At 24.6% G+C, this 22,582-nt stretch overlaps 1 protein-coding gene and 2 long non-coding RNA genes across 4 annotated transcripts; 1 reads left to right on the top strand and 2 right to left on the bottom strand.

Moving 5' to 3' along the window:
* Nucleotides 1-285: 285 nt before the first annotated feature.
* LOC126901453 (nose resistant to fluoxetine protein 6-like) lies at nt 286-9,994 on the bottom strand. Of its 2 annotated transcripts, none has more exons than XM_050677893.1 (13): nt 9,595-9,994; nt 8,863-9,077; nt 6,885-7,102; nt 6,699-6,787; nt 5,999-6,189; nt 5,748-5,911; nt 5,509-5,677; nt 4,331-4,524; nt 3,581-3,722; nt 3,314-3,503; nt 3,109-3,251; nt 1,298-1,407; nt 286-1,162 (listed from the first exon to the last, which is right to left on the bottom strand). In XM_050677893.1, the coding sequence occupies exons 1-13, from the start codon at nt 9,896-9,898 to the stop codon at nt 1,057-1,059; spliced, it is 2,235 nt and encodes a 744-aa protein (XP_050533850.1). In that variant the 5' UTR covers nt 9,899-9,994; the 3' UTR covers nt 286-1,056. The 2 variants fall into 2 exon arrangements, with proteins under 2 accessions (XP_050533850.1, XP_050533851.1); XM_050677894.1 differs by having other exon boundaries at nt 9,581-9,660.
* Nucleotides 2,721-19,280, top strand: LOC126901470 (uncharacterized). Its single transcript, XR_007703050.1, has 2 exons — nt 2,721-2,828; nt 19,117-19,280. It is a non-coding gene; the product is annotated as an uncharacterized LOC126901470 (long non-coding RNA).
* Nucleotides 16,451-22,529, bottom strand: LOC126901468 (uncharacterized). The gene is made up of 3 exons (XR_007703048.1): nt 22,435-22,529; nt 19,634-19,737; nt 16,451-16,586 (listed from the first exon to the last, which is right to left on the bottom strand). It is a non-coding gene; the product is annotated as an uncharacterized LOC126901468 (long non-coding RNA).
* Between the last annotated feature and the right edge of the window lie 53 nt (nt 22,530-22,582).

Raw genomic sequence — 22,582 nt, 5'->3', positions numbered from 1 at the left:
CATTTTAATGATATAAAATTATTAACTCTTTACTATTAAAATTCAACAGAATTCTATTCAGAATTATTTAATTCTATTTACTATCATATATATATATATTGGTTTTTTTGTAATAGTCTCACATAAAAATGTAACAAATAACATAAAATATTAGTTACTGTTAACTTAATAAAATATTTTGTGGAGCAAAATGAATTTTATGATATTAATCTTTAATTATTTAAATCTATATAAACAAAATTGAAAATTAAATTTAACTTTTGAAATGATTAAACTTACCTTGAATTCAATAAATTTCCTATCTGAAATCTAATTTATTAATTTATAAAATTCGTAATTCTGATAACTATTATTTTTACATCAATAGAGTAAATTAATTTAAAAGAGAAACATATATTTTTTTTATTTAAAAACACAATATAATCAAATATTTTTAACACATATTTATTTCACAATTAAAGTTAGATATTTTTTGAAGCACAATTACATTTTACTCCACATTCCCCTACTGAAATTGAAATTTGGATATGTCGATTTTTATTACTAAACATTTCCTGGATCATCTTAACTAAGTATAAAAATAATTTCTGAAGTACTGGCCTAATAGTTGTTATCAACCAGTCATTTTCTTAATTAAATCATTTTTCATATTCTAGTTAAATACGTATGTTACCAAGGATGTATCCAGGGAATGGCTAAAAAGAGCTAAATTCCCCCATTGGCCATTTACCATAAAAAAGATTATTACATTTTTTTTTTTTTTGGTATTAACCTCTATTGAAAAATGCTAGCTATGCGACTGTATGTTTCATTTAAAAAAATTAAGTTGATAGAAGGTATAAGGATCAAATAAAGATATACATGTAACTAAAAAGCTTATTTTGTAAGTTATTAAGTAGTTTATGATAAACGGATTTTCCTGTGCAATTTAAAAAAAAGTTGAGTGGTTATATTTTTTGAATTCATATTACTGACTCAACTTAGAAAATTAAAGTGAGCACCTACTAATACAATGGCGATGTTTAACGATGTTAGTAATAAATCCTTTTTTAACACTTATAGTCGCGCAGACTCCACCACAATTGTTTCAATTTTTGTGTTTTTCTGATTAAGTACATTTTCATGGTGAATACTTTTTTCCTTTGATTTGAATTGGGTTTTTCTGGAAACATTAATTATTTATAATTGAATTTTGTTTATCAAATATCATAAAAATCATACATTACAATGTAACTGATTTCATACAATTTCAAAGAATTTAAGTAAAATTAATGCATCATAAATTGTAAATATCTACCTTCTTCCAAATGCTGCTTTAATTAAGTCAGATAGAGGTGCATCAATTGTGAAATACAGCAAAGCTCCGACTAAATAACTTTTGAAAATGTCATAAATACAAATATTGATCTGCCAAATGTAAATATAATACATAATATAATTTTATGCATTAAATATATTGTTACAATATGACAACATTTAATTAATATCCCAGAAAATAAAATAAATATTAATATTTTAAGACAAGAATCAAGCAAGAAAAAAAATTAATTTTGAACACATCTATTTTAGATCCTCCATGCATAACGAAATTTACAATTCACAGGTAAAAACATTATAAAAAAAAAACTCAGCACAGGGGGGTCGCGGCACAGTGGTGACGTGGTATAGATGGATCAAGTATAATGATATCTGACAGTGATTAAAATCACTATCAAAAAAAAACGCTTCGATGCAAATCTTTAGATACTGTTTAATTTTAAAAAATTGGTGGACTATTCAATTTTTTTGCATAATAAAGTATATTACATTAGCTTTAATTTAAGATATATATAAAAGTGTCAGACTTTCCGGAACACTTTCAAAATTTAAGTTGAAAAAGTCAATTTTTTGTGAAAAAGTTGTCATTTTGAATCCCCCCCTGTAGGCAGGTAAAAAGTCAGATTTATAAAAAAAATATACCAAATGATAGGTAAAGACATCATGCATCTACAAAAAAAAGAATTATATTGATCCATACATCTTTCGAGAAGTTATAGCATTATAAAGTTAAAAATATAAAAAAGAATTTTTTTACAAAAATCGTATTTTTTTTATTAAGTTTAATGTCTGTTTTCACCATGAAGATAAAATAAAGTCCGAAATTTTTTTTTACCATTATAAAGTATATTACATTAGCTTTAATTTAAGATATATATAAAAGTGTCAGACCTTCCGGAACATGTTCAAAAGTTAAGTTGAAAAAGTTAATTTTTTTTGAAAAAAATTTATGTTTTGAATCCCCCCTGTATTTAGGGAAATGGTCCGATTTAAAAAAACAGTATGTCGAATGAAAGATCTATATAAATACTACTTCTCATAAAAAAATTGTAATGATTCATACATTTTTCAAAAAGTTATAGCATAATAAAGTTAAAAATGGAAAATACAAAATCGAAAATTTTCACACAAAAATAGCATTCGGTAGCCATTTTCACCATGAAGATAAGATAAAGTCCGAAATTTTTTTTTTTCATGATAAAGCATATTACATTAGCTTTAATTTAAGATATATATAAAAGTGTCAGACCTTCCGGAACATTTTCAAAATTTAAGTTAAAAAAATTAATTTTTTGTGAAAAAGTTGTCATTTTAAATCCCCCCTTGTGGGCAGGTTAAGGGTTAAATTTATGAAAAAAATATACCAAATGAAAGGTAATGATATTATGCATCTATATAAAAAAGAATTATATTGATATGTTTATTTTTGAAAAAGTTATGGCACTTTTAAGTAAAAAAAATTGAAAAAATTTCGAAAATTAGCGATTTTTAAATTTGTAATTTTTTTGGAGGTTTCCCCCATTTACGGGTAACGAGGGCATTTTTTTCAATTTTTGAGGGTAATGTCTTCGACTAGATACAATTTGTGATCTTTTGACGTATCATTGAAAGAAATTGGTTCGGTGAGAGCTGAGAAAAAGTGGTAACAGACACAAAAAAAAAAAACACATCTTAGTAAAACCAATACCTTCTCAGCTTCGCATCGAAGCTAATAGAAACAGTTTAGAGTGTAAAAGTAATAATATTAGTTAAACGTAGCATTATAATGTAAACATTAACAATTAAGCTTACCAATGATGAAAAAGAGAAATGTGTTGGTAATCTTTGCGAACCCGCGGAAATCGTCATTACAGTCAGGTTTACTAAGAAAACACAGTATGATAGTCTGCCCAAAGGAACTACTAAACGGTTACTCAATATTTTTGTTAATGGTCCTATGACGAAAAGAAAATAATTCAAAAATTTTATATGTAGTTAATTTAATGAATAAAATTACCATAACCCGTCGTGAAGTGACAAACAGCTAACCAACATGCCAATACAGTCCACGTACAATGGCTCACACTCGCGTACAATGCATTTTCAACGGGATCATATAATTTTGTCTTTTTATAAAATATTGCTCCATAAAATTGTGCCCATAAACCAATCACAGTGATAAAAAATGTCCCAATAAAAACAACTTTCTTTTATATTCAATGTAAAGAAATAAAAATCAATGTTTTATATTTATATTTAATGAAATCTGATTGTGACAACTTACATAGGACATTTTAAATTTGGTCTCCTTTAATTTTTCAACTAGAAATGCAATAGCTATTCCAACTAAAAATGGTGTTGCCCTTAAATAACTAGGTCTATAAATTTTGTTAAACGTCATAGAACTTCTAGGATTTTCTAAGAAACTAAAATTCAAATTAATTTACACATGACTCATTTGTTAATGTCAATAAAAATATAAATTATTTAAATGTAATTCCACAAATAGAGTTGAATCACATTAAACCACTAAAATTGTCAAGACGAAGTGTTTTATTCTTTTAAGAAAACTTTGATTACTCGAAAAATCCTAAGGATAACATGAAGAAATTATCATAATTTATTATGTATTTTTTTAGAATTTTGAATCTTTATATCTTAAAAAAATTGAATTTAGTTGTACAATTAAATTTAATTTCTTTATTAATACATGTTGATTATTGTTCTGAATTTTTCTATATTTTACTTTATATTTATGGTAAATACGAAAATCTATGAAACATTCATTAAATTTTAGATTACCAATCGAGTTTCACCGGTAATTTGTATATGAATAGTTGTGAATACAAAAATAACTAGAATAAATTTTTAAAACTCTTCAAGTCAAATTTTTCTCTAAAATCTTAAAAATATTACTAAATTAAAAAAATAAAATGTTTCCTTGAATGTCAAATTATTGAGGTTCTATTGTATTTATAATATAAGTCATCAACTATTAATATTTAAAATATTATTCATAATAATATGTTCTTACGGTATGTTCACTTTGAGCACGCCATCTAATTTAGTAATGAATGTTATGTAAAACGGCAATATTAATGATAAACAAATAAGAAGTAGAAGCATTCCAATACCCCATTTTCTGTTTTGTATGTAGCTATACAATATTATAACACCAAGTATGTAAAAGTGTACATCACAGGTAACATACCAGCTTATAATAAGACACTAAAAATGAAAATATTAGTTCACGTATTATTACTAAAACTCAATTATAAATTTATTATATAATTAATAACTTATATGTAATTTAAGTATATATATAGTATTAATATTTATAGTAAAATATAAATGAACTCAAACATCAAAGTCAAAGCATAATTTACTAATTTTTTTTCTTATTACCATAAAATGTAATTTAATTTGAAAAATTTGTGTTATGTTATATTTTTTAGGTAATTTAAATGTATCGTTAAATTTCAAATCATATTTTTTGACACATCATATTCTTAAATCAAAAAGTATAAGATAATATTCTATAATTACAAGTAAAAATAATTCACTATTTTTTGTTAAAACTCAATGATCTCCCTAAAGTCTACTGAGATATCGTTCGTGAAACTACTTGGCTGCCATGCATTCTGTGCATATGTCCTAAGTGTCACGTATATCAATAATACATTTTACGTTTATTTTCCTTGCATTTAACTATAAAGTATACACTATAAATTTACGGTGTCAAAAATACTACCTGCACTAAGTCTTATTATCTCATGATTATTACAAATTTTTTTATTTAATTAACTAATGGACATAAAAACTAAAAAAAAACGCATTTCAACCAATTAACCAAAGTAATTTAACAATAATTTATACACTAATATGAATTTTTATAATGCAAATAATATTAAAATTTTAACTAATTATAACAAATAATTATGTAACGTTAATGAACAAGCAGTTCAAAAATATTAATAAATAATACAAATATTTCAATTTGCACTTTAAAAAGTGAAGGTAATTAGCCAAATAAAAAGTACTTAAACGCAGTGAAATACAGTTTTAGAAAAGGGAATTTTTAATAGCAAAATAAAATATGTTACACCAAAATATATACATATTTTTAAACAACCTGATGTGTTCGAAATTATCTTGATTTATATTGATACAAGTAAATGTATAAGGTACTGAATTAAAAAAATTAATTCTTACTTGGTATTTTACATCAATAAAATTATTGATAAATAGAATATTTGTCCACCAGTAGTCTTTACATAAATTTGCTTCATTCCACGTTTTTTGTTGCCAAAATGGTCCATTACCAAAGTGAGGCAACAACTGAGCGGTAAAAGCCATCACTACGATATATCCAGGTAGCATTCTATTACAAATTTTGATTAAATAAATTAAAATTATAATAATTGATAATAGGATTTAAGTTTATGTTATACCTTACAATTCTGTAAATTATCGGCATAAATATTTTATAAAAAAATGATCCTTTGCCGATTAAAGTCGGGTAAAGCATTTTATATGCTAAAAAGCCACTCATAAAAAAATATGGATCAACCAAATTCATACTAGTTAATAAAATAGCTGGACCATTGACATAAATCTAAGAAAATTAATTATTTTAAAGAATAATATAACTATTAATAGCAAGTGTAGTTGTTTAACTAATTGATTTGATTGTAGAACTTACGATTTCAAAGTCTTTAGGGTAACTTTGAGGGGTTCCAATCAAATGCATAAATCGGTGTCCAAATAGTATAAATAGCATTACAACAAATTTAAAACCATTAAAAATATTCAAAACATTATCCTTATCAAATAATAATAATTCATTGCCATTTTTTATAATTGAAAACGATTGCAAAATTCCATTACATTGGACTATAAAAAATTATTGTTGTAAAAAATCAATACTAATATTAAAATACAACAAATAAACTATTTTTGTTATCATATAACTAACAGTAAAATGGACATAAAAAATATACAATTTTTTTTTTATTTTTCTAAATTAATTTCATGATGTTTAATAAAAGATGTGTATAATAGTGAACTATTATATGATTAGATATCATAAAATAATTTTAGGAAAATTAAAAAAGAAATACATTTTTTTAACGACGATTTACTGTGTGTTTATCTTAAAACTAATAATTACTAATAATTTCAAAAACTAGTCGTGATAGAAAAATCATGAGCTAAATTGAGAATCACCATTGAAATTCCATGTGTAATTCATATAAAAATTGTAAACAAAAAAATGGCTGTTGTCCTGTGTATTTTATATTCTTATTAAATTATTTTCAAATCTCATGATTTTAATTATTTACTCAACACTTCAAATTAATTAATTATTAAAAATTAAAATAGGCTACCTACTATTAACTTACTTGGATCCTTCTTTTTTATTTTAAACAAATATTTGATATGAACTATTGTAGCAACGCAGCAAGTCAAACCAAAAATTAGAAAAACACCACTATAATAAAAGTTAATTGTATTTTAAAATTCCAAATTCAATAGTATACTCCATTTAATATACTCAATTTTTTTATAATGTTAATTAAAAAATTTACCTAGTAGTATAATACCCTCTAGTGTATGGATATAAATCTTTACCCAAGGAACACATTATTGGATTGACAGAAGCTATAGCTTTTACGTTCTCCGGTAAAAACACTTGATCCAAAGTTGATTGTAAAGAATTTTCTAGATCAAGAGCTTTACAAGATTCTGGTATGCATATACCAAATTTCAAAACATTTCGTGACATTTGATTAGGATGATCGACCCACTGTAAGCATTTAACATATGTCATATATTTTTTTAAGTTTCATTGAAATGAAATTTATCAATAATATTATAATAATTAAAGCAATAACAATAAATCGTTTTAATAATGATTTAAAATAACATATAAAAAGTTTAAAACTATGGACAAAAAATATATTGGTCTATTAAAAAAAATCTAGTACAGTTGTGATCCAGTTTATCCAGCATAGTAGACTCTACTGTAGATTGTTACCCGACAGTGATCTATGCACTAAATTTACTTATACAAAAAAAACTCTATATTTCTACAAACTTATACGTTCCTCAAAAGGATTCTATTTTTTATTAGGTATAAGACCTTCGAGGTATTGTTCAATGAACGTTTATGTTCCACAATTGTTTGCATTTTATTGTAATAATAACATAAATAAATATTTTTTCAATATTAAATTTAAATGTACAACTTGATTTTAACACGCTTTTATTTAATATTAAAATATTTATTTTTAATTAATATAATAATTTTTTTAACACGCTTATATTAGCTTCACCTGTATGTTTGTTTGTAATTCTCAATTTTTATTTATTAGATATAATAAACATTTAAAAGTTCATTTTGAGTTAATATACAGAGTGTTCAGTAAGTCAGGAAACGGGTTTCTATTGTTCTCATTGTTACAAACAATGAGAACAATAGAAACCCATTTCCTGACTTACTGAACACTCTGTATATCTATAATATATAAGGGATTACAAATACAGGTAGCTAATTGGTTTTTTATGACGATATTCGCAGGTATATAGCCTTTATTAACAATGGTAATAAAACACATTGTTGTGAGTTTATAAGTACACTAACTGGAAATACAGAAATTATATCTATTGATAGTCATAATTGACAAACAAACACTCCGTGACTATGACAGCGAAGTCATAAAAAACTAAAAAGTGAAAAATAAACATAGTTTAAAAAACACGCTTTTTAAACTAATTCTTTTGAATAATTTTTATAGCACGTTTTTATGTCTTTAATTTGATATAGATTAAAAGTAGTCAGACGATTTAGAAACATTTAAAAAATTATGTTAAAAAAAAAATGTATAATATTTACGGTTGTTTCTTTAAGCCCTTTCCTTATGCAGGATTTGACTTGGGCTTTCAAAAAAAGCATATCATAAGAAAGATCATTATTTATATTTTACTTAATAACAATGTTATTATGTTTGAGTTTTTCTAAAAAAAGTCATGGCAATTTTTAAATGCAAAAAAGATACTAGTTTTTAATCCTTATTAAAAAAAATTCAGTATAATTATTTAAATTATAGAAAGCAATACTTATTCAATTAGATATAACTCGGGGTTTTTTTTGACGTGTAGATTAGCAAAATCGGTTCAGTAAGAGCTGAGAAGTTTTTTGGACAAATACAAAAAAACACATCATAGTAAAATTAACCTTCTCAGCTTCGTATAGAACTTTAAATGAAGAAATTATTTTGTTTAAGAAAAAATAAGCCTTGAAAAATTAATTTATATATCACAGCATAATAATAAAAATATTCAAATATTTCCTTATGTCGGGTTTGAATCAATGTTTTAATCTTTAATAATAATAATAATATATTAAAATTAAATTTTTGTTGGTAAAAAAGAAAATATTTCATAAATTATAGTGTTTATAATTTATGCAAATAATAATTATATAAATTTATATATATAAACAATGTTTAAAAAATATTTAGGTCACATCTTAAATAAAATAAATTAAGTAATATAAATAAATACCCCGAGTATTTCATCCCAAGCATTCTCCAGATTTTTAGAAACTTGCAATGGGCTCACAGAAAAATTGCGTTTTGTTGATGCATATAATTTTATATCAGCTAAGCAATATTGTCCATGAATTGGATATTCCACATCAATACATTCGTCATAAACTCCCATTTGATAATTGTCGCCAGCCAATATACCATTTGGATATCGACTCCAGGAATCAGCCACTGTAATAAAATATATTATAATTAGGTAGGTATTTTAATACCATATTTTAAATAAATATATTTTAGTGGTCTATAAATATTATATTATCCGCAACGAAATCAGTGTAATTTTTAGGGGGGGGGGGCACTAAGCATTCTCATTAGTGAAACAATCCAACATTTTAAGTAAAAAATCAACTTAAAAAATTTCACTAAAATTTTTTTGATTTAAATCACCCGCCCTATTGAAACATCACAGGTACACCACTAAGTGGAGTATTGAATAAAAATTAATGATTAATTAAATATAATGTATCAGATAAGATTTATTTTAATGTTGATCCTTATTAAAAAAATTTTAATTACATGCATTTTCGTGTACTTCCAAGGATCAATCGAGGACAAATCAATTGTATTTTAATAATATACCGTTTTATTAATAAAATATAAACAAAAATTATTGAAATTAAAAAAATCTTATTTATTTTTGTACGCAATATAATCCAAAAAAGTAAAATATATACCTTTGGAAACTTACTTCTGGCCGCCCAATAAGTATGATTTCTCAAGTGATTAATGTACAGTTCGGTTTGAATTCGACATGCAGAGCTGTTAGTAAGACGAATAGTGAAGTTGGCAAACGTCCTATAAAACAAATCAGCCACTTGTGATGATGGATAATCATTGTTAATAGAAATTATTTCTGATGAATTATTTTTGATAGAAACAAAATTCGTTTGATTATGTCTTGATGATTTGCCTAAAACCTGTGGTATTGTTTGACCTATTATTGATAATGTTAATGCTAATACTAAAAATGACACCAGTTCACTTATATTCATTTCAAATAGATTGTCACACGTTCATAAATTAAGAAAAAAAAGCCTATTATAATATGTTCTACTGTAGTTAACACATTGAAAAAGAAACAATGACTGAATGATTTGTTTCAGACAATGCCTACACAAAAATTACTCCAATTACTCATCCAAAATCACATTAAATTATGGCCTTGTTTCATCTTTAAATATGATGTTTTATGGAATCTTTTAATGGATTAATGACACATAAATGAAATTAATGATAAGGAAGGAGGAGTCATTTTCACCACAAATGTATGATTCTATTTAGTTTTGGTATTTCCATTTACGTGAACCCGCAAGATTTTTGTGACATAAGATAAACATAATGATACTGTCTGGAACATGTTGACCTTTACAATTTCCATAGATCCATCCATAGTTTCCAATAATATTTTATAATCGTATCATTGTGTTTTCTAAAGATATTTTTGTTATTTGAAAAAAACAAAAAGATTAAAAAAATGTATTTATCTTATAAATGTAATTTTTACAATGACTGTAGATCATTAATCATTACATAATCATAATTTAATTTGTTTACGGAAATGCTTTATGCAAGTACTAGATGAACATTTTTACAGTAAAATATCCTCATTGTTTTCTAGGAGATCTCATATGTCCTTGTTACTACTGTAAGTAAATAATATGTCTAAATTATACAGTATACAATTGCTTAGGGTTTTAGTAAAATTGCATAAAAATCAAGTGAAAACCCATATAATTTTGATCAACAATTCCAAATAGAGTGATTTCTCTTAATAATATAAAGACACTAATAATATATTAACCAATAATTATATTTGTGATATTTAAGAATCTACAGTTTTATCTCATAGTCGTTATACTTATTCAGCGTCACTTATTATAATGTATAGTTCTTTTTTTATTAATAAAAATAATTTATAATTATTAGTAAATTTTTTTTATGTAAACAATCAAGAAAGTCTTAACTAATGAACAATTATATTAGTTAAAACTATTAATTTCTCAGATCTATTAAAATGTCGTTACCATAATAGCACAATAAGTATTGGAAAATTTATCTCACGAACAACTGATTCATTCATATTCTTAATAGTTTGCAACTAGTGTAATCTCGAACCGTTTTATCGAGTACAATTTTTATGTTGAATACATTTTATGACCTTGATAGCAGTAGAAAATATTGTTATAAATCTATTTAAAAAAAATTATAAAAGATTTTTAGTAAGTATTGAAATAAAAATTTTGATTTTAACAATCAATTCTTGGCAAAAAGAGAATATTAAATGAGATATAGTGAATTCTATAGTAAAACTGAAAAAATGAAGATAAAAATGAAAATTTAAAATATCAAAATGATAATTAAGACTACAAACATAGTCAATATTTCAAAATTAAAATTTAAACAAAATTTCAGGTTTTTCATTGAAATTTTAAGTCACCAAATACCTAACTATATGCTTTGCCAAAAATACATAAGCCGGCAATTAATATGAAATCTGTTATGTCGAATATTAATGAACTTGCCAGTTTGTGACAATTTATTCGACTAGGTGATAAGGTCACTAAAGATGAAGAGAGAATATTATTTAGTTGTGGTGTCAGTATGTGTTTAGCACTGATAATAGTAATGTTGTACCAGAAAGAAGAATACGCGAATTTTTAATATTTTTTTGGCTTTTTGAGATGAATATTTAAAATATTTTTTTAGTTTTAAATTAATGTTTTAAATATATTTTTAATTTAAATTAATATATATTTAAATTTAAAATAATATAAGTCACAATTCTTATAAATCTATTAAAAATATTTTTTTACTAATCTATTAATTTTTATGTCTATTAATCTAATATAATTAATATTATTAATTAGACAAGTAACAAAAGAAGTGATAACTGATTAATTTTATCGATAGATCAAATATCAGTTTTTCGTATTGGTATAAATCGCACAATTATTTTACTTATACTGTCACTCTTTTATTTATGTACTGATTGAAGCTGTTATAGATATTAGTACTTTTTGGTTAGTCACCATTTATTTTACTTTGTAGTAAAAACTATAAGTAATAACATCTATGCCATCGTGACAAAGTAACAGTAACGAGTTCATTTACACATCTCTATTAACAAATTTCATGAAATATTTGCTTTTAATTTATTTTATATAATTTATTTCATTTTAATAATAAGGTAAACATTATACCAACAGCTGCTCTTTTTCATTTAATTTATTATATTTTGAATTTCGGTAATTATATCTTAAGTCAATTTCAAGGAAGCATTAAATAATCTGTTAATTAATTATGTTGATTTTGAATGTTAATGTTTTATTTTTAAATACTTATTATTGAGATAATATAAATAAAACTTTAATTCAATATAATTATTTATTTTAACATTGAATGATCTCAAATTTAAATAATAAGAAAGTGAACAACAATTTATATAATTAGGCGCTTTAATATTCATACCTATGCGCTTAATTGTTTGTAAAATAGTCTATGTAATTCTCCTTGTACAAATATGTATTATATTATTATGTTAGTATATATAAATATTAGTTCATATATATTTATATATAAGGGCTCGAGAAGCTGTTTATTTAGATACAGCAAATACTATTATAAAAAGGTATAATAGTTCAAAAAATCACCTGTAACAATTAATATACAACAATAACCGGAACTCTAATTGCTCCGTTAAAAAAAGTTTTTCAACAATCGTAAAAAGAATATTAAAATATTTTGCATGATTCATTTCATCAACCATTTTTCAATTAAATACTACATCTTAGAACCCTTTAGTTTTGGTTTGAAATATAACTATATATAAGAATTTAAATAATTAAACATTAATTAACTTAATGAACGTTTTATCCAATTCATTAATTTATCATTAATCCAAAAATTTAAGTTTATAAGTAATATATTTTTATAATCTTGTTTAAGTATATTTTTTACTGAACGTTGAAAGACATAAATATAATATATTAATAAATTCTACAAACTAAATTTAATAACTTTCTCTAAAAACTTTTTTTTTTTTTAAATTATAGTTTATTTTATTGAAATGTTAAAAGACTTTTTAAAACTTAGTGTACTAAATTTTGTTACGCTCTGGTTGGTTAACTGTCTAAAGGTTAAAATGATTTTTTGTATATATTTTAGACAGTTAACAAATTACCACTATATGAATTAAATGTGTACTTATTATTTTTTACGTCAATATTTTTGAAAAAAATATTTGAAGTATTTCAATGTTTTCATTGGCAATTAATTCTTTAATTAATAATTGGCAATCTAAAATAAGATTTTTATACTTATGTGAATTATAAAGAAACATTAATAAATTGAAAACTATTAAAAAAAAAAACGGTAGCACAGTGGGGTCGCGGCATAGTGGAGATATTGCATAGTTGGGTTCAGTATAGATTTAATCTGACAGTGATTAAAATCACTATCATTAGAAACGCTTCGATGCAAATCTGTAGATAGNAGGGTCCAGTATAGATTTAATCTGACAGTGATTAAAATCACTATCATAAGAAACGCTTCGATGCAAATCTGTAGATAGTGTTTAATTTTAAAAAATTGATGGATAATTGCAAAAGCAACATCAACTTCTATTAAAATAAAATACAAAACCCATAATTATCATACAAAAATAGTATATTTTTCAATATGGTAGCCATTTGCGTATAGAAGATAGATCGTCGGGACAAATTTTTTTTTTCATTTTGTAGTACATAAAATAAGCTTTAATTTTATATATGTTTAAAGGACGCAGTATTTCCGGAACATTTTCAAAAATTAAGTTGAAAAAGTTATTTTTTGTAAAAAAGTTACTATTTTAAATCCTCCCAGTGAGCTGAATAAGTGTTAGATTTTCAAAAAAAAATGATATCAAATGAAAGGAAATTACTTAAGGTTTAATACAAAAAAATATTATTTTTATTTGTTCATTTTTGAAAAAGTTATGGCAGTTTTAAGTACAAAAAACATCCCGATAAAATGTAATTTTTATCGCAAACATTACATTTTTTTTTAAATTTTCGACAGCCATTTGCACATAGAAGATAAGATGTCGGGACAAATTTTTTTTTTTCATTTGATAGTATATAACATAATCTTTGATTTGATATATGTTTAAAGGACGCAGTATTTCCGGAACATTTTCAAAAGTTCAGTTGAAAAAGATCTATGTTTTTTACAATATTTTAAGTTTTGAACGCCCCCTATATAAGGGGAAATTGTCCAATTTTAATAAAAAGTATGTCAAATGAAAGATGTACTTATAATGTATTTAGAAAAAAAAAATTTGTGCTGATATATACATTTTTCAAAAAGTTATAGCATTTTTAAGTTGAAAATTTAAAATCGAAAATCGAAAATTTTAACACAAAAATAGTGTTTTTTTAACTACGGCAGCCGTTTAAATGTAGAAAAAAAAGTGTCGGGACAAATTTTTTTTTTTCATTTTGTAGTACATAAAATAAGCTTTAATTTGATATATGTTTAAAGGACGCAGTCTTTCCGGAACATTTTCAAAAATTAAGTTGAAAAAATTAATTTTTGTAAAAAAGTTGCCATTTTAAATCCCCCCCAATGAGCAGGTTAAGTGATAGATTTTCAAAAAAATGATATCAAATGAAAGGTAAATATCTAAGGTTTTAGTATAAAAAAAAATTATGTTGATTTGTTGATTTTTCAAAAAGTTATGGAAGTTTTAAGAAAAAAAAGTGAAAAAATTTCGAAAATTAGCGATTTTTAAATTTGTAATTTTTTTGGATATTTCCCCCATTTGCGGGGAACGAGGGAATTTTTTTCAATTTTTAAGGGTAATGTCTTCAACTAGATACGATTTGTGATCTTTTGACGTATTTTTGAAAGAAATCGGTACAGTGAGAGCAAATATGAAGTTAAATAAATTTTTTTTTATCCCTACAGGGATAAAAATGTTTATTTATAATTTTTTTTTAATGGGAACCACTATTTTTGATTTGATAATATGATAGAAAAAAAAATTACAAACAATTTTGTTCTTAAAATTTTTTTTATCCGAACAACCGTTTACGTTTTATAATTGTTTAAAGATTTTGACTTCCAGGAAAAATATTGTCATTTATTACGTTTCATAATATCGGTGGCAGTGCAATCGGTATTTTTTTAGATTCTTTAGTCTTACAAAACCCTAGACTTAGCTATTAATAATACACCGAAAACCCTATTTAAATCTATTATTATTATCACTCATTTAATGCATAGTAAATTTTTATAGCTCATTTACCTGTCATAACTTGATCAATAAAATTTGGTATATGCAATAGCAAATAAAAATAATGACAATAAAAATTTGGCCTAAAATCACTTAACTTTAACAAGCTGTAACAGTTAATCGGATAATAAAAATTATAAGAACAAAATTGTTTGTAATTTTTTTTCTATGATATTATAAAGTAAAAAATAAGGGTTCCTATTTAAGAAAATTATAAATAAGGGTATTTATCCTTGAAGGGACGAAAAAAATAATGGTTTGACTAGATATTATTGTAGAGTTTTTTGAACTTGATTTTTTGTCTCCATAATAAAATTTAAAATTCTCAATATTTTCTGAGAAATTGAGTGTCAGCAGATTTCGATCACCTGTATATATATATATATATTAGGGTGGTCCTTATTTTTCGACTTCATAAATTCAGAGTCATGGTCTCAAAATTTCGTTAGGTTCACTGAAAAAATGAAACTGGTAAAATTTGAGTACAATAAGTCAACCCCTTCACGTGCCTCAAAGGGGTTGAAGTTCTTCAAAAATGGGATGGATTATCTTTTTTTGAGTGTACGCTCTTTATTTTTGAAGGTTCGCTAAAAATACAAAGAACAATTTTTATAGAACTCAATGTGAACAAAAAATAAGGTAATATACTATTTTTTTGTAAAATTAATATTTTTTCGTGAAAATAAGAAAAATCAGTTTCACTTAATTTTTTTTAAAAAATGACATAGTTTTCAGTTATACTTTTCCAGTGTCTTAAATTTCAATTTTACGCAGAAATTATACAGAAGTAATATTAATCACAGTGATATCTTCTATAAAAAACGTTATTTGAGTTTTTTTCGAATTATGAATCCTTTCCAAATAAAAATTTAAAACAACTACGAAAACTTGTTTTTTTTTTAAATTTTTTTTGCATGTATGTTTTTTTGTTCATAAATTAACAAATTTTCTTAGTTATATTAAATAAAAAAAAAAATACAATAAAATAATAATTGTTTATTACAATAATAATTTTTATAATTTGAATATTTTTTAAACCTGTGATACAGCTGGCGATAATGTTGAACCACTTAAAATAGTCAAAAATAATGGTTATAATACAAATATAGTAATTTAAAATTAAAAATTTTGCAGTATTATTATATAATTTCATACTTGTAATATAAATTGCTTTTGATTTTCATCCCTTGTAAATTTGTCGTTAAATTTTATTTTTGCTTGTTGTAGTTTACCGAGTTTTTTCCAATTTTCTATTTTAGTTGGCTGTTTAGCATACAGTAGACCTTATTTCTTTATAATGTTATATAAAAAAGTTTTTATAGATAATTCTTGTTATCATATCTGTCTTGTACAATAGCAAAATAAATACTGATAATAATTTATGGGCCATTAATACAGGTTATTGTTGCCTACGGTTATATAAAAACAAAATTAATGATAAATTTCGTCTTAAAGACCAAATCTTTGAATATTTTGAATATCTTTAATTTTATCTTATATTAAAATCCACCAATATGATAAAAATAAATGATAAAAACGAAATTTTATAACAACAAACCAAACATAGTTTTTTTTAATAATAATTAAGTGAAAACTCGTAAAATAATTAAAATTTTAGGTTTTGAGCCCTAAAGTGATGGAAAAATTTTTTACTACATATTATTGTAAGATTTTTTAAATCAAACAACATATTCCTTTACAATAATTGAAAATATTCAATAATATTTGAAAAATGAGTGTCTTATCCTCAATCGATCACTCCATATATAGAGTTCAGTAACTAAGAAAACGGATTTCTATTGTTCTCAATGTTTGTTACAACTAATCTGTTTTCTTACTTGCTGAATAGTCTGTGTATTTTGTTCAAATTACGAGGAAAATATTTTTACATTTGTAAAATTTCTTATAAGAATAATTTTGAGTTAAAATAAAAAACTTTTAAATGATTTTAGATAATGAAATATTAATCATTCTTTTGTTCAAATATTTAAACTTGCATTTTTACATTTATTTAACGGTGTATGTATACTTTACTTAAATTACTTATTAATATTATGATATACATAATAAATAAAGAATAGGCCTTAAAATCAATAATAAAATATATGCAATATTAGTGACAAAAAACCCAGCACAGGGGGGTCGCGGCACAGTGGTGACGTGGTATAGTTGGATCAAGTATAATGATATCTGACAGTGATTAAAATCACTATCAAAAAAAAACGCTTCGATGCAAATCTTTAGATACTGTTTAATTTTAAAAAAATTGGTGTTTTATTCCAAAAGCTACTTGATCTGCTGGTTCTTTATTAATATCTCGATTAAGATAAAGTATGTCGAATGAAAAAGAGTTTATTAAAAAATATTATTTCTCATAAAAAAATTGTGTGGATCCATAAACTTTTCAATAAGTTATAGCATTATAAAGTTAAATATAATATAAATAATAAAATCGAGAATTTTCACACGAAAATAGCATTCGGTAGCCATTTTCGCCGTGAAGACAAGTCCAGAGGTCAAATTTTTTTTTTTCAAATTAAAGTATATTACATTAGCTTTAATTTAAGATATATATAAAAGTGTCAGACCTTCCGGAACATTTTCAAAAGTTAAGTTGAAAAAGTTAATTTTTTGTGAAAAAGTTGTCATTTTAAATCCCCCCCTGTGGGCAGATAAAGTGTCAGATTTACAAAAAAAATATACCAAATGATAAGTAAAGACATCAAGCATCTATATAAAAAAAAATTATATTGATATGTTCATTTTTGAAAAAGTTAGAGCATTATTAAGTTAAAAATATAAAAAAAAATTATTTTACAAAAATCGTAATTTTTTATTAACTTTGATGTCAACTTTCACCACGAAGACAAGTCCAGAGGTCAAATTTTTTTTTTTCAAATTAAAGTATATTACATTAGCTTTAATTTAAGATATATATAAAAGTGTCAGACCTTCCGGAACATTTTCAAAAGTTAAGTTGAAAAAGTTAATTTTTTGTGAAAAAGTTGTCATTTTAAATCCCCCCCTGTGGGCAGGTTAAGTGTCAGATTTACAAAAAAAATATACCAAATGATAGGTAAAGACATCAAGCATCTATATAAAAAAAAATTATATTGATATGTTCATTTTTGAAAAAGTTAGAGCATTATTAAGTTAAAAATATAAAAAAAAATTATTTTACAAAAATCGTAATTTTTTATTAACTTTGATGTCAACTTTCACCACGAAGACAAGTCCAGAGGTCAAATTTTTTTTTTTCAAATTAAAGTATATTACATTAGCTTTAATTTAAGATATATATAAAAGTGTCAGACCTTCCGGAACATTTTCAAAAGTTAAGTTGAAAAAGTTAATTTTTTGTGAAAAAGTTGTCATTTTAAATCCCCCCCTGTGGGCAGGTTAAGTGTCAGATTTACAAAAAAAATATACCAAATGATAGGTAAAGACATCAAGCATCTATATAAAAAAAAATTATATTGATATGTTCATTTTTGAAAAAGTTAGAGCATTATTAAGTTAAAAATATAAAAAAAAATTATTTTACAAAAATCGTAATTTTTTATTAACTTTGATGTCAACTTTCACCACGAAGACAAGTCCAGAGGTCAAATTTTTTTTTTTCAAATTAAAGTATATTACATTAGCTTTAATTTAAGATATATATAAAAGTGTCAGACCTTCCGGAACATTTTCAAAAGTTAAGTTGAAAAAGTTAATTTTTTGTGAAAAAGTTGTCATTTTAAATCCCCCCCTGTGGGCAGGTTAAGTGTCAGATTTACAAAAAAAATATACCAAATGATAGGTAAAGACATCAAGCATCTATATAAAAAAAAATTATATTGATATGTTCATTTTTGAAAAAGTTACGGCAGTTTTTAGTAAAAAAAATTGAAAAAATTTCGAAAATTAGCGATTTTTAAATTTGTAATTTTTTTGGAGGTTTCCCCCATTTACGGGGAACGAGGGAAATTTTTTCAATTTTGAAGGGTAATGTCTTCGACTAGATACGATTTGTGATCTTTTGACGTATCGTTGAAAGAAATCCGTTCGGTGAGAGCTGAGAAAAAGTGGTAACAGACAAAAAAAAAAAAAAAAAAAATAAACACATCTTAGTAAAACCAATACCTTCTCAGCTTCGCATCGAAGCTAAAATGTTTCCTGGTTAACATTTATGTCGTAATAATTAGTAATAATATTATTATAATAGTATGAAATATGTTTATTTATAGCTACATTTTTATTTACAAATTTTAAGTTCAATCAGATTTAATTTTATTATATAGAAAATATTGTAGCATATGCATAGATTATTTGAATACTAATCTGTTAGTCGTCTTAAATACTTTGTATAAAATATAAAATATAATTGATAGCCCTAAAATAATCACTGAAATTATATATATTAACAAATATTAGTACTACATGGTAAGTGTAGGAGATTTTAAATGAGGTGCACCTTTATGCCAAATAACATATCCAGTCCAATATATTACAGATTCGGCTGGAGACATTGGTTTGTCTTTAAATCTTTCAGCTATAATTTTGGTATTCATAGAATATCTACAAGAAAAAAAAATTAGTAATATAAAATAGTTGGATTATTTATTGTTATAAAAGATTTCGATTGCTAAAATAATTAACATTAAATTTTACAATGAAATTGTGTGAATCGATCTTAAATATTTTGCGCTCTTTGCACAGTCATCAGAGTATGATAGGCGGATTTTTACACTAAACAATGCGATTTATTAAGAATGCCTATTTAACGTTAAAAATGTACAGCTTAAAATTTGATTTATTTTTATGAACCATAGTAAATATCAAATTTATTGTAAAAATAAATTAATACATAGGTTAAATTTTATGGATAACTTCAGTGTTAAATAGGAACTTATAATTATTTTTTTTACTATCTAATGGATAGTTTAAATAATACAAGTTATTTATTATGATTTTTTGGATCCATTTGTATATATTATAAATCCTCCTTTCTCGGTCAGGTAATTAATATTCCATTCTCTACGTGTAGGCGATATTATTTTTATGAACCGGTTTGATATAGTCCAAGGGGTATTCCAATAAGCTAAGGTCTATTTCTTTTATTATTTTACCGTGTGCTGCTGTGTCGCTCTCCAAAGTCCAAGTACCTAAGTTGTTGAAGTCTTAGCGCTGTGGCTTTGGCGTAAGCTTTGATCTCCAGATGCAGAGTAAGCAATCCGATTAGCGCCTCTATAATGCGACCGTTGGTGTAGTTCTTAATGCTCCAGTGATGGCTATGGCAGCCATTCTCTGTATGCGACCAAGTTCTTTCCTAGTTATAACGATCGCTGTTCTGGTTTACCAGACTAGGGCACCGTACAATATCATAGGTTTAATCACTGAAGTGTACAGATAATACATAACTCTTGGTTTAAAACCTTGTGTCTTTCCCAAGACTCTGCTGCAAATCCACAGTGTGATCATTGCTTTATTGATTCTTGACTCAATATGTGCTTTCCATTTTGGCTTACTATTTAAGATAATACCTAAGTATTTATTTAACTTCCGATTTTAAGCTAATTTCTTGTCCATTTAGAGTAAGAATGCTAAAACTGTCTAGTCCTATTCTCCTTCTAGTGAACATAACGACCTCTGCTTTATTTGGATTAACTGTCTAATAGGTGAATCACAATGATAAATTTTAGTAGTCCCCTATACATTTAAAGTAAAATATGATCATAGTTATTGCATAAGGTATATCTCATATATGACAAATTTATTTAAATATTCTTTAAAATCAATATTGTATAGATTCTAAAAAACACAAATATCTGTGTCATAGGCGTAAATAGTCTTAAGAACTTAGCGATGTCCAAGCTCCAAAGATTAAAAAAAATGTTTCGCTCTGCTTCAAAATACATCTAATATCCGAAGTACTAAATATAATTACTGCAGTAATTATTATATTTTTGGTTACAACCAGTGGCGGCTTTTGGCTTGAACGACGGGACGATCGCACCCCTACTAAAATTAATTATAAGAAGAAAATTAATTGTGTATTATTAATTCTACAATTTTATTAAAATGCAAATTTTTAAATAGCAAAATAGTTATAATACATTTGTCGTGCGCGAACATTTAAGTTGTTTTCCTCGGTATATGCGAGTACGGATACACACGCGAACAATGTTTGGACGACCAACAGCGTCGTCCGAACAATATTTTGAAACTTATATAATAAACGAGGTACGCAATTATGTGCGTGCGGATACGGTTCAGCTGCAATCTTATGAACGGGTTTTGGACAACCGGCAGCGTCGACCATACAATAAAATATTAGTATATTGAATAATTTATTTTTAGAATTAATACGCGTACGCTCGTCGTTATCGGTTGCTATAATAGTATAATCACTGTAATTATTATTTTCATTTCTATTTTCTACTGCGACCTTTAAAATAATAATATGTGTATTGTATTTCATTTTATTATATTTAATTTGATAATTGTATACACCTATAACCAGCGGTATTATATTTAAAGTCGTCGTACGCCCGCCACCAGCACCCACGAGCCATGTTACAACATTTAAAATAATAGTATAATCTACTTGAGGTGTTAAGTAGCTAAAGCATCCCCTATTTACTCGTATAATACAAGTACTAAAAAAAGATTAATTTTTGCAAATCTTGATTCAATAAACCTCTGTGTGGCTATTCTACTAGTTCTTAAGAGACATTAAAAGTAAATTATAAAAATTACAAGCCGAAATTTTTTACACTTCATCAGACAGCACAATCTATTTAAAAATATTATTACATATTTGAATTTAACTATACTGTAGATTAAATTGTTTAGCTTATACTATTTATTTTATTATTTATATATTACATTAAATATAATAAAAAAAAAAAAAAAAAAGGAAATAGATTTAATGAACATTTTCCATTTGATTAGTTTCCATCTCTTATTTCTAATTTTTCAGGTGTAATAGATTTTAAACCCATTTTTCTAGTTTTAGTTTCATTTAATCTATAAACATATTTTGAATAATATAAATTATTGAGTATCAGATTATTTAACTAAAAATCCATTAATTTTTTTTTATAATGGTTTTTTTACTTTATCTTTTACTAGAGAAATTACAAATTATTAATAAAATAAATCACATTTAATCAATTTATTTTATTATTTTTAAATTTTAAGTCAACTATTTTTAAAATATTATTTTTTCAATATTATATTTGATCTTATCTAAATTATCTATTTATTACTTACTTACGTGACCTTCGTATTTCTTTGTATAAACTATACAGCAGGTCATTATTCATCATTCTTAAAACTTGTTCTTATACGTTAATGAAAACCAGTTCTCAAGAGTAAAATAGTATCAAAACAGTTAAACATTTTGTATACTCACGAAATT

This window comes from Daktulosphaira vitifoliae, unplaced genomic scaffold (assembly GCF_025091365.1).
Source record: "Daktulosphaira vitifoliae isolate Bord-2020 unplaced genomic scaffold, ASM2509136v1 Scaffold_3, whole genome shotgun sequence".
In the NCBI taxonomy this organism is placed as follows: domain Eukaryota; kingdom Metazoa; phylum Arthropoda; class Insecta; order Hemiptera; family Phylloxeridae; genus Daktulosphaira; species Daktulosphaira vitifoliae.
The sequence above is the reverse complement of the archived record's forward strand: the minus strand, read 5'-3'. Positions and strand labels throughout refer to the sequence as shown.

Excerpts from the sequence above, each read along its gene's own strand:
- LOC126901453 (XM_050677893.1), bottom strand. The coding sequence starts at position 9,898 with ATGAATATAAGTGAACTGGTGTCATTTTTAGTATTAGCATTAACATTA. Across the intron at positions 4,525-5,508 it reads TTATTGATGTAAAATACCAA|TGTCTTATTATAAGCTGGTA; the intron begins GTAAGAATTAAT and ends TTTCATTTTTAG. Across the intron at positions 3,504-3,580 it reads CCAAATTTAAAATGTCCTAT|AAAGTTGTTTTTATTGGGAC; the intron begins GTAAGTTGTCAC and ends TGAATATAAAAG.